At 41.0% G+C, this 12742-nt stretch overlaps 1 protein-coding gene across 5 annotated transcripts in view; it reads right to left on the reverse strand.

Moving 5' to 3' along the window:
* Window positions 1-12742, reverse strand: part of ppp6r3 (protein phosphatase 6, regulatory subunit 3) — a 29245-nt gene that overhangs the window by 7966 nt on the left and 8537 nt on the right. For 2 of the 5 annotated variants that reach the window (XM_080842710.1, XM_080842711.1), the window contains exons 3-19: window positions 10840-10919; window positions 10395-10628; window positions 9631-9817; window positions 9086-9223; window positions 8489-8554; window positions 8279-8391; window positions 7505-7618; window positions 7263-7392; window positions 5769-5921; window positions 5457-5615; window positions 5277-5341; window positions 3338-3453; window positions 3148-3233; window positions 2660-2746; window positions 2323-2369; window positions 1364-1418; window positions 3-133 (exon numbers count right to left, since the gene is read on the reverse strand). In XM_080842710.1, coding sequence (XP_080698836.1) covers window positions 3-133; window positions 1364-1418; window positions 2323-2369; window positions 2660-2746; window positions 3148-3233; window positions 3338-3453; window positions 5277-5341; window positions 5457-5615; window positions 5769-5921; window positions 7263-7392; window positions 7505-7618; window positions 8279-8391; window positions 8489-8554; window positions 9086-9223; window positions 9631-9817; window positions 10395-10628; window positions 10840-10886 — 1928 coding nt within the window. In that variant the 5' untranslated portion in view covers window positions 10887-10919. Of the gene's footprint in view, window positions 1-2; window positions 134-1363; window positions 1419-2322; window positions 2421-2659; window positions 2747-3147; window positions 3234-3337; window positions 3454-5276; window positions 5342-5456; window positions 5616-5768; window positions 5922-7262; window positions 7393-7504; window positions 7619-8278; window positions 8392-8488; window positions 8555-9085; window positions 9224-9630; window positions 9818-10394; window positions 10629-10839; window positions 10920-12742 lie in introns of all 5 variants that reach the window. The other 3 variants (XM_080842707.1, XM_080842709.1, XM_080842708.1) reach the window with 2 other exon arrangements.

Raw genomic sequence — 12742 nt, forward strand, 5'->3', positions numbered from 1 at the left:
ACCGAGGACGTCGCTGTGCTTCAGGGGCAAAAGTGACATCCTTCTCATCCCAAATGTCCTCCTCATCAGAGCCAGTGTCTTCAAACTGCTGGATCTTCTCCTTACAGCAGGCCTCAAACAGCGCTATATTTGCCTGTGGGGATTGGACAGGCAGTTAGAAGGAAGAAAACCTGAGAAAAAAACCTGTTCTGAAGTGTTCATCATGGGAAGGAGAATAAATAAATAAAACAAAAAAAAACAATCCAGTCACAAATTGTGATCTCACCGAAATAATATCTTAAATTGTCATTTTGATGAAAAAAATGGATGCACTTAACAATATTAACTAAAACTAATATCTAGCTATGTGTGGCATATTCGATTAAAACACCTCATTTTTGCTTTTTAATTTTTAACTAGGTGGCACTATACATGTAATGACTTATGGTATGGGTTGACATGGCCCCTTAACACAAACATACAAGAACAATTTGGCCCTCCAAGGCCCTACGGTTCTCGGGATATTCGAAGAAAACTGTGTCACGCCACCTACAGGCCAGTTGGTGTACAACCATATAAATCAATTTATTGCATGCCCCCCCATGAACGGAATTCCACGAAACTTAACGTGCAGTCAGAAGGCGTCATAAAGATCCCACACCTCCGATTTCGTGAAGTTCTGACCTTGTCAACTCACAATTAAAATCTTTTACAACACTCCATTTTGCTTTTTCATTTGTAACTAGGTGGCGCTATACATGAAATAAGTGGTAGTGGAATGGTTGACGTGGCCTCTTAAGACCAACATACAAAAAAAATGTGGTCCTCCTAAGCCCTACGGTTTTCGACTTATTCACAGAAAACTGAATCGCCCCACCCTCTTTAAAAGGGGTCCAGTCCGACAGGGGTGCAACGGATCAAAACGAAAATCAATGGTTCCACGCTGATCTAGTGGGGTTACATGCCCACCAAATTTCGTGCACCCCGGTGTTTCAGTGTCCCGGAAATCGTTGACAGAAAATCGGCAAACAGAAGAAAAAAAAAACAGAAAAAAAAACTTGCACCGGTCATAATAATAAAAGTAAAGAAAATACTTATTAAAAGGTGTGTCCAAACTTTTGACTGGTACTGTATATGCCAAAAACAGTCTGCTAAAATAAGTAGGACTGTACAAGTACACCCCTCAGAGATTCACCATAAAATGTAAAGTGGAGTGTAACTGGAATCTTTAATCACAGCCCTCTATCTCCTTGTGTACAGTATAGGGAATCATGTGAACTTCATGTAAGATGTGATTGCTTGAGGCTGAAGATACACAAAATAAACTAGAGAGCTCAAATCACTGTAATACCCAAATTAAGTCAGGAAAACATAATATACTTACACTTTCATTGGTATTCAAGGAAAAGTTGATGTCTGATATTCTATCGAAGGGAATACTGCAAATGTTAAAAGAGAATAAGAGTTAAGTTAACACCACCGCACACAACCTCTAGAAATGAAAGGCCACTGATGCGAAATGTTGTGCACATATTCAGCTGTACCCAACAGCCTACCCTTTCCACCCAACAGCACCTGATCAAGTAGTGATCACTGAACCAAGTTACCATGGGCACAATCGAGAGGCAGGCAAAGGTCAGTGTTATGTCTTAGGATCCTGCTGGGACTGGTTTTATGGCTAAATGTTGGTTCTCAGCCAGCACGTAATGGAAAATTAGAGATGAGATCATATGAAATATTCATATCAGTATTATAAATTTCTGTATCACAATATTAACTGAAACAGCCTTAAGATGTTCAAAGGTAATTACACATTTCATCATTTAATTTATCCTTAAAGATTCTATTAAACCCCTCATATTCCTTCTTAACAGTATATACAGCCAGAACCACAAGTTGCAATCAGAGTCCAAGCAGGAGCACAAGACACAACAAAAAGTAGAAATGGGAATGATTCAGTGAGTTCACCAGGTAAAAAAAGGGACAACCGGTATTTTGGAACCATTAGCAAACGCAGCTTTAAAAGCAATCACAGGAAAAGAAAGGTTGATTTCTACATCATAAAGTTCTAAAGATAAGAGCCAGAAATTAGTGATTTGTTACATGTTTAGTTTACAGATTGTGCTGCCCATACCCTCTTAGAAAAGAAAACTGGTGGAGGAGAATAATAGAAAGAACTACAAGACGCTTTTCGGGAACCACTTCGGCAACATATTAATTCCTGGGGACTTTTAGTTAGCATTAAAATCTGTGCCAAATACAGTCTGTGCTCTGCAATTTAGCTGAGCGGTCACACAAGGGAGGGAGAGTATGGAAAAAGAACCACATATGGTCAGTACTCACTCCACGACATCATCCTGATCTGCAAACTCTTCGTCATTGAAGCCAAACTGCTCAATAAAATTGGACGTCATTTGTTGCATCTGATAATCAGAAAAGGCCTGGCAAACCCAGGACCAACGATAATGATATAGTCTTGACACTATAAAGAAGCTTTCATATGTTTATCCATTTTTAGTAGAAACAAATTGATCAGCATGCCATCCATGCACATTCATCAATTTCTGTTATAACATGCCAAATTTGTTTCTTTTATATTTTAACATGACCGCAAGATTATTAAAACAAACATTAAACAGATAAAAATGAAGATTCACAGCTCCTGCAGTTACAGACTTACTTGTTGCAGGGAAGAGTCCTGGTGGAATCCACTGTCCTTAAAATCTACCTCATCGTCGCTGGATGAGTGAATATGGTTTGTGCTAACCTAGAATTTTGAGCAGTGAAAAGGGATAATCAACTCACAATTGTGTACACTCACAACAATATTTATTTGTGAAGTGAGGTCACTACACCCAATCCTATGTTTACAAACATTGCGTATGTGACTCATACAAAAATTAAACAGACATGATAGAAATATGGTAAGGCTATTTAGTAACATTGAGAAAGTTGTGAGTTTCGCATGCAAGTCTACGGGAGCCATAGACTTTCTGCCACCAGCCCACTGTGTGACTACACAAAGTATTGGTCTACACACACTCAAGAAAAGGACTATGTTCCAGTTACTGTTATTTGAATATCAAAAATGGTTAATACACCTGTACTGGTTTGCACTGCAGACTCAAGTTCATGTCTACTTAAATTCATGTGTAGGATGGCACTTACCAAGTCTACAGTGTTAATCTTATTTGTGTCTGCTAGTTGGACAGAAGTGAAGGCCTCCCATCTATCTCTGTCCTCCTCTGGAAACTCTGGAGGTGATGGGGAGACGGATATATGAGCAAGGCAAAAGCTAACCCAGGCAAAGGTTAGGCTAACCTATCATTAGCATCAGACACCATAATGGACGCCTCACCTGAGATGAGCTGCTGGATCTGAGCCCCATTGGGGCCCTTGTCGCCGTTGTGCACAATAGAGTTGGCTATTCTGGTAAGGTGGCCCATATAGCCTCTTCGACGTCCACCCTCAGCCCTGAAACACAGGGTAGGATAAAATAAAACATTTAGACGTTTCACCTATTTCAGCATCAGTTTATGTGAGAGTAAGCGGCAAGCGCTTTTATACTGAGGAATGTTGCGTCAGAGAGAGCAAGTGAGCAGAATTAGCATCCACTCTGAAGGAGGATGGTTCTGAACAGAAACCCCCACAAACCTCTTCTGAATCATCCAACTCAACAAAAGCTCTGGGAATCTGAGCTATGCTATCCAATTGTGTAATGTATAATCTTATAAACCCATATAATCTTATAAACTCCCAACACTTAGTGTTTTTTGAAAATGCATTGTAACTTTAGACTCTAACTTGGGTGTCTTGTATTTAGTGGTGCTCAGGCATTTCACCTGAATATTTGTAAATTCTGCGGCCTCTCCAGCTTGGTTCATGAAGACGTACACTTCCATATTTGATCTCACAGAAATAAAAACATACCATGAACTGTTTTGACTATACACTATATTGCATGCACTTGTGTTGCTGGTAAGTACTCTTACCTAACTGACCTGACAGGGTTCCCACGCTTGCCTTGAAAAAAAATTCCATGCTACCTCCTGATTTTCCAGGTACCATATAAAGTGATGATCTATAGGCCCCTGAAGCGCCCCCCTTCCCTCACACACACAACCCCCTAGAACACCTGACTACTTACTTGATTTAAAAGATGTGTCAGTCAAGTCTACATTGTAAATGCTTAGAGATTATGTCTTTTTTATAATATTCATGCATGAAATAATGCAACAAGCTGTAGATGAACAATCAACTGTGAGGTTGACCTATGCTAGAAGTTGGCTTGAAGTCTCTCTCTCTGCCTACACCGATCCCCTGCCTTTCTCTCTCTCTCTCCACCGATCACCTGTCTCTCTCTCTCTCTCTCCCCCCCTTCACCGATCCCGTTACTCTCACCCCAGTGTGCTGGTGTACGGCCCTCAGAAAGCAGTGTGCTGGTGTACGGCCCTTAGGGACACGTTTCTAACCCAGCTCCCACGGCCCTCTCTTCCTCCCGTCCCTGCTGAGACCTGCATGTGCTTGCTAACCATCATTAATGAATCCACATTCAAAACAAACTCCCCTAAATGTGGTGAATAACACGGTTTTAGGAAAAGTCAATGAGTAAAACTGCATATGGGGATCAAACATAGTTCTAGTATTTTAAAAGCAAGGTAAAAATCAGCTAGTTGCAGCCAGCTAGTTAGCAAGATTGCACTGCTTACTACCTAACATTGATAAACCCAGGTTTACCGCACAGTTAAAACAATAACCCTAACTTGCGTAAGATGTTTCACTGTAGATGTCAAGGCTCCCATGTTGGATGGGAAATGTATGTATTTGACCCTTCTATTGAGATCGCGAGTAACGTTTCTTGGCTATATTCCCGAAGTCCACCAATCCGAAACTATACTTTTAAAGTCCATTTCACCAGGTTGCCTGCATCAAATTCCAACATCCAATATACCAGAAAGGATGGCAAGAGCATGCTCTACATCTACAACATGGGATCATCCATTTCTATCAACAGTAAAAGCTGTTCACATGTAAAGGTTTTTATAAACGCATCTTAATTCTGTGCTCAATAGTACTATTTTTCACATCATCCAATCAAATTTTCCAGGACAACTGTTTCAATTTCCATGTAAGTGTTCACTTTTGCCCAGTTTCCATGACTTTTCCAAACCTGGAAAATGAAAAAATAAATTCCATGTTTTACATGGTTTCCAGGTACCGTGGGAACCCTGCCTGACCTTGATCACTTGCTATCTGGGAAGGTTTTTTTTGTATTACTGAAGCTCAATTTCACTTACTGTTCCTTGTCATTAGAGCCCCATGCATCCAAGATTCTCTGTAGTAACTGGCACTTCTGAAAGAGCTGGATAAGGGAAGACCAAATCAGATTTTTGGATTGAGTGGTTGGTTAACTGAAAAATATGTGACTGAGAAGCAAGACAAAGATGAACATAAATGAGGAAATAAATTATTCTCACATGTTTGATGAGGTGGTTTTCCCTGACGGGCTCTTGGTCTTGCTCTCTGTTAATCTCAGGAGTTTCACTTTGGGCAGGAGGCATTGCTAAGATCATCGCAGTGCAGATTTCTACTTGTATGTGCAAGAAGTTATTCCATATGTATTTAAAGTACATATCCTGTGGAAATAAAGACAACCTATTGATAAACATGTATTTGAACACCACTTTCTTCTAACAACAATGAAGGATGTAAATCTGGAAATAACTGAGCATTTGAATCCATCCTCACAATGATCAACTGTGAGATTTAACACACAATGTCCTACTCACAAGTATGACTCCTAGAGTGTTGAGGTTGATCAGCTCCGTGTTTATGATATGCGTGTTGGTCTGCAAGAGGCTGGCCACCAGTCGCACCACATTGAGGCGAGTGTTGCCAACCGGAGGGTCCAGGACTCCCCAGGTGGTTTTCATGACAGTTTTCTGAAGTAACAAGACAATGACCATTCACATCAGGGTTCGTTTCATGACAAGACAGTGGCTGCGTCTGAATGGTCTTAAAATGCTGTCTTAGCACCCTGGTGTCTTAGAAGAAGAGAAGGAAGTACTGTCCGATTCTGCTTAATTTTTTTCTCAGGGGTCATAAGACACCTTAGAATACGTCATATAACGGTCACTTTTCAAGGAACCATCGGTGTAGCCTTGATGCTGTCTACTACCCACAAACCTTTGCGCCACGACCCTCCGGCAACTGAAAAAAGTAAACAAAGATGGCGGACCAACTCCACTGACGGTCGTGTTTTGTATGTAAATGTACATGTTTTCAGCGTTTTCGCGCTTAGATTTTTTAAAAAGTTACCGAGAAATAGACACCGCACTATCCGATAACACCGTCATTGTAACCATCAATAATGGTTAATGCGTTTTGCGAGGCGTCAGTCAGCCAACTTTCTAACATCAGTACGTTAGCCTACGTAAGTTAGCTACGTAAGCTACGTAAGTAACCTACGTTCTTTCAGCATACTAACGACATAAAAGAATAATAATAAGAATAATCTCACCCTTAAAAATGACCTCGTGCAAGACAGCTGTCTGACAGCTGTCTGGATTAGACACCAAGGTTGTAAGACAGCTCTCTTACATTTAAGACGCAGCCAGTGACCATTCAGACCAGGGTTACTTTCATGACACGGTTGGTGAACTCTCTAGGCAGTTAAGCCGTCTACATCATACTGCTGTGCTGGTCAATTAGATTCAAGAGTAGGTGGGTTTCTATCATGGTAATGACGCAAAACCAAGACCATGATCTCACACACTATCTATACTCCCATCAGAACTGCTATCAGAACTGATTTCATGTTCTAAGAATTCAATCTGACTGAAAGTGTTTACACTACCAACAGGGACGGAGAATTGAACTGCACTGTCAATAAGTCTTGAGAACCCAGTCGTAAAACAACTTCTGGCAAGCCACTGAGCAATTTGAATTAAAATTCATTCATCTTATGAAATGTTACTGCTACTATTAAATGTTAATGCTACTCATTTCCTGGAAAATTTGGTGACTCATTTTTTCTAGTAAGCCCCATGCTGCACTCTGAATTACTAAATGTTTATGCTCTTCATGTAAAATATGGTAAAGAACAAAGTGCAGTTCCCTATGCAGTTAAGCTTGTGGTGGCTTATTGTCAACATTCATTTGTACATGTTTTAAGGTAAAGTGGACTGTACATAAAGTCTGCAACAACCCTAAATTTGGGCATTCAAAGACTGCGCTCCTGCCCTTTTGTTTCTTCATTCCGAGTGAAAGGAATAAACATTCACCTTGGGAGGGTCCAGGAGCAGCTGGTGGAAATCTTTCAGTCGAGGCTTGACAGCCTCCAGGATGCTCTGGTTGACTGAGAAGGAGGGGTGATTCATGCCAGGAGGACAGATCTCTAGGTGGCCCTCAAAGCTACATGTGAGAAGACAACAGAACCAACAAGGGGCATCCAGTGAGCCAATCAGCACCACAGCTGCAAGCCAGGGATACCATAATTATGAAAGACAACATTTGAGGCCCTTACGCAGGTCTCCGTGTTTCAAAGAGTGTGAGCAGAATCTGGATGACGCTGACAATGGCCGACTCGTTCTTCTCCTTATCAAAGATGTTGGATAGCAGCTGATCCAATGTCTCCTGCCTACAAGAATTACAAAATTGTCAGAAAAATTGTTTCATTTATTACTAGCAAAGATCACAGCCATGAAAGCAATGGTAGTGAACAGTTTCCTGCCTGTTTGCTAGATCAATTCCTCTCAAACCAAAGAGGTTTGAAACCCTGTTGCTGTGCCAAATATAGAATGTGGTGAAAAACATTTTGCAAGCTGTGGCACAGCAAGTGACTTACTGCTGATGGTCAAAAACAACAACATCTACTTTTACAACAATTCAACATAAAAGAGTATAGGATTAAGTTCCCCCTATTATGGTAGTATATACACTTCTATTTACACAAACACATCAACTTGTCAGTCTTGTGATCTATGTTTAGACAGCTGCTGAAGCACTAGGATATACTGATGAGGGCAACGCCCCAAGAATGTAGCCACGTTGGTCCTTACAGTTTACAGTGTGTGAGGTTGCGTGAGCTGGTACTATTTCTACATACTCCCTAAAGGGTACTTGAGAGTTCTACTTCACCGCCCTAACTTAGTAGAGAGTATTCAGGACGAGATGTGATCACATGAATCTACACATGCCAGATAAAAATAACACAATCTAAGGCCTGCAAAACTGTGGATACAGTCTCCCTGCTCTTGTTCAATGCCATTACGATGTCGAACAAGGGAGACAATCCTACTTTTCCAGTGTGGCCAGCAGAGGGTCGGGCTCGGAGCAGCCCTGCACCTGGAACATCTGATCCCTGCTGAGCCGGATGATCTCACACAGAGACTGAGACGCGTTTGAGTGCCTCTGCATGGACACAAGAGACAGGTGTCAGACAAGCAGGGAGAAACAGCAATACACTGGAAATGCATGAGGAAGGGTGTAAAGCAGAGCTGATCCTCACATCTTCATCCTGAGATGGCTGTACCATGTCCACCAGACGCTGGATGACTTTCTCCTCATTAAGCCACTAAAGGGAAGGAGAATAAATCATAAGAGAGATAAGAGAGGACCTACAAATAGAACACTCATAGCAAGGCACCACTGCAGTCTTTCTGTTGTCTATTTTCGCTTTTCACCACAACTTCAGTCTCACAAAGAAAAGTACCAAAACTCATGAAAGTGGTAAACAGGGAAACAAACTCAAAAAAGGTGACAAAGATGCAAACTCTGTAGAGTGGTGTGACGATGTGATCGTCCCTACAGGTGAATATGCTCTCTGGCTGCCACGCCATTGAGCCGGGCTCTTTGGTGTGGCGGTCAGAGCGCATGTTTGGCACCCCGTTGACCCGGGTTCGAGTCCGGGTGGGGTGAACACGTTCTCCCTTCGCTATAGGTGGTCTGGGGGGTGTGGTGGGACATTTGAAATGTCAGCTTTAAAATTTGGATTTACATTTAGCTTGAGAATGTAGCCTTCGTACTTGGCCCCCAAGTATACATTTTACACCAACCAATTGCACCAGCACCAAAATGCTTTCATGGGCGAAAAAGAAGCACTCACATTTAAAACATCTTGTCTAAGCTGCTGGGGCTCAATGCAGGTAAGCATCCTCAGCAGCAGGTCCATAATGGCGGAGGTGCCTATGTGTTTGATCATGAGATCCACAAAGTCCTCCCTCTTTCGAAGAAACTCCACAATCTAACAGACACACACAGAAGAGACGTAAATGGGGGGTGAGGAAGAGGTTGGGAAACAAGTTCTTTGAAGAAATGGAGTTGGATAGCATCTGAAGGAGACATAAAATAAACATTGACCCTTTTAAAAATTCAGGCATTATGCAAAAAAACAGGCTAACAATATCCTGTTGTCTTAAGGACCATGAAAATAACGTACTGTACTGGAAATTGTCTTTAAAAAAAAAAGTTTTAAATAAAACATACAATACCACTATATAACTATGTATGCATTACACAAAACGTTTTTCCATCCAAGTCTGTATACTAGCAATGACTAACAAACAAACCTTTTATTTCCCTGGACAAATACATTAGCCAGGTGAGATTTAAAAACATGTATTTGCCTCAACTTGACACAGAATGAGTTACCTGCTCAGGCTTGCGGCCAATAAGGATGCTGAGGACCTTGCTGAAGAAACTGGCCAGTAACGGATTGAGGGGGGACTCATTCTGTAGGAAGCCATAGAGCTTCATCAACAGCCCCTCATCTTCTCCCAGGCGGTCATTGATCTGACCAACGTCAGACGTCAGCAACTCACAAGATATGTTGGGGTATCTGAGAGAAAGTTAGCACATGGTCATTAATGGCATCAATTGTGACTGCTTTAGATTCAGTTTGTATGAAAAGCTTTAAAAAGATTTGAGCAAGATAGAGATATCTGGTATGCCATGTTGCTTTGGAATAGTGGAGTTTGAGCACAAAAGTGGAATGCAACCACGCTCCAGGACCAGCCTCAGGCGGATGGGTCCCCTCTTTTGAGGTGGGTTCTACAAGGCTTTTTATCCCTGTTAAAGGGGGTTCTTCACTTGCCACTGACAGCTGTGTGCTTGCTCTAGGGTCCTGTAAAGTGACTTAAGACCTTGTTTATGGCACCAATCAAATTAAACCCAACTGTTGGCCATTGTCTTGGTGCTATCTGTGTCCCAGCACATTGATAGTACAGCCAGGTGTTTATGGCCAGTGTCATTTACAGAGATGGCACACGGTTATTAGATCACCCACACACAGAGATAAAGTGTTGCCTTATTGCAGAGTTTAAGAATATGGGCAGAGACAGGGTGCTCCATCTAATGTGCAGGTGAGAGGTATACTTATACCAGAGTAAAGAAATGAAGAACTTATATGGTCTTACTTGTATTTAATCTTTTCCTCCACATCATCACTGGGTTCCTGGGTAATGTAAATCACCAGGTCCTCCATGCATTGTGGGCGCAACAAGAACTCCACAAGTTTATGGTTCTGGGCCTTGCATTCCTGGAGGACATCCTCCTCATCCATAACCTCCACCAAGGTCACATCCTCCTTCTCAAGGAGCGTGTCGATGTGGGACGTTGTGTGCAGATCAAACTTCCAAAACATGGTGCCACTGAAAAGAGAAACAAACAAGACACATTTCACAAGTCAAAAAAAGAGTCCTGAGGGAGAGCAAGACATTTTAGAAGTAAGAAATGTCACTAGTCTCACTCATGTGTATGAAAATGACAGGTACTTTTCATGGGTCCAGGAAAAAACATTTAGCCAGTAGGGCTGGATAGCAGGGATGGGCATTTTAAGCAAAAACACTCTTCGATACTCACTGGGAACTTGACCATTCTTCGAAGTTCCCTCTCAAATCACTGTGCATAGTTGGGGTAGACTTATGATATGCTATCTTTACCTAGCAGAGTTTGGACAATAATAACGTTTATTATCGTGAAATGGGGTGATGACCAAGTAGGCTAACCTTCTTAGGCTAAACATTCTACTCTCAAGTTAACATTGATATGTATGGGGAGGTTCCTCACGAAGGCCGAGATTGAATTTGCAGACATATGCTTAAGATACCATTCTGTCTTTTTAATAATTAAAAATGATCACATTGGTAAAATATACGCATCATTTCTTTAGAACGCACCACATAATAACCTAACCAACTGGTCGGCTACAGTTTCCCTTTTGTCAAATCAGCATCAAATGAGTCGTCTATCCTTCAACTCATTCACCTTCAACTGTGATGGCCCAGGACGCATAGAATTCCAGTTTTAAATTGCATCGAAAGACAAGGTTAATGTACAATGTACAGCCACACACATCCCGATGCATTAACTATAATAGGGATGGCATTTTGGCCTTCTTGGCCTACTTACTCTGAGATTATATAATATCTACAGTAAGGTTTTTAACCTGGCATGCTTTTTCTTTGTCAAATTGTATCACAAATTAGCATTTCAGGTACATTATTTCCAAATTGGATAATGACATGTCGGCCGATATTCATATTTTTACAGAAACAAAAATCTTCCCCAACATTTACCATAGTGATAAAATAATTCTGATCCAAGGTAGGTTATAATGTTGTTGTTGTTTCTGATAGCCTAAACAAAGGCTCATCTTTATAGACAAATTATAGAAACTAATTGTAGAAGTACAGGCACTGCTTTTTTTGTTGTTGCTTGGTTGTAACGTCACACCTAAATCGGTCACAATGACTACTTTTAAAGCATTCACGTATCCAGTTTATCCTTTTCTAGTCTATACAAGCTACAGCAAAACATTTTTCAACAACCATGGCACCTTTCAAAAAAAGAAAAAGTACACTATGCGGTTAAGAGAGTCAACAACGTTGAATGAACTCAAATGAAGGGCATAGGCATGTGGTGTCTGAATCACACAAAAGAGCTAATTCAAAGATTCATATTTGTTTATTAAGAATTTAGTTTAATATTTGTTTAGTAAGAAATTCTCCAACTGGAGGAGGATCTTGTCGAAACCTGCTGAAGTGGCACTATGGGACAAGACCAGTCTTATCAACAGCAGCAGACAGTGCTACTCCGGCCAAGTGAATTAATTAGTGTTTCTAGGTTGCCAAGACAGCATGTCAACTACAGTAGGCTTGGACATGATGGTTTTCCAGTTGGAGGCAGCGTGAACCACCTCAACTGGCTACCAACGACTTAGAAATCACATGATTGTTAAGCTGTCAGAATTGCACTGTCAAACGTTCAATAAAGTTATCTTCCAATGACAAACCATGCCATTAGGCCATCCTTAAAATTATATTGGTTTCAAATTATGTTGGATTTAATTAAAAAAAAATAACATGGCGATTAACTTTATGTTGCAACCGAGCAGGGCAAAAATATAGAAGTATACATTTCATGTGAAAATGATCTCCCTCTCATGAAGACACAGATCAGACTGCTGTATAATTTAGTCGTCAGCGGAGAAAAGAAGTCTTAGCTTAGGAAATAAGTGTGTTAACATGTATCTTCTGGTGGAAAAACTACGCAATGACAACATTGGTAAAATAGGTGAAGGATTGATCTTTAGCTTTCCGTTTTTTTCCACGATCATTATCGCTGTTATAAAACTAGATACGGATTTTATTATGCAATTAGCTCATATCGGCAGAACAATATATCTGTTGGGCTCTTAATGTTACCGTACATGAATTCAACTCAATGGAGAAGTCGGACTATAATCGGATAGGTACGTTCTGTA

This window comes from Sprattus sprattus (genome assembly GCF_963457725.1).
Source record: "Sprattus sprattus genome assembly, chromosome: 7".
NCBI classification, from domain to species: Eukaryota; Metazoa; Chordata; class Actinopteri; order Clupeiformes; family Clupeidae; genus Sprattus; species Sprattus sprattus.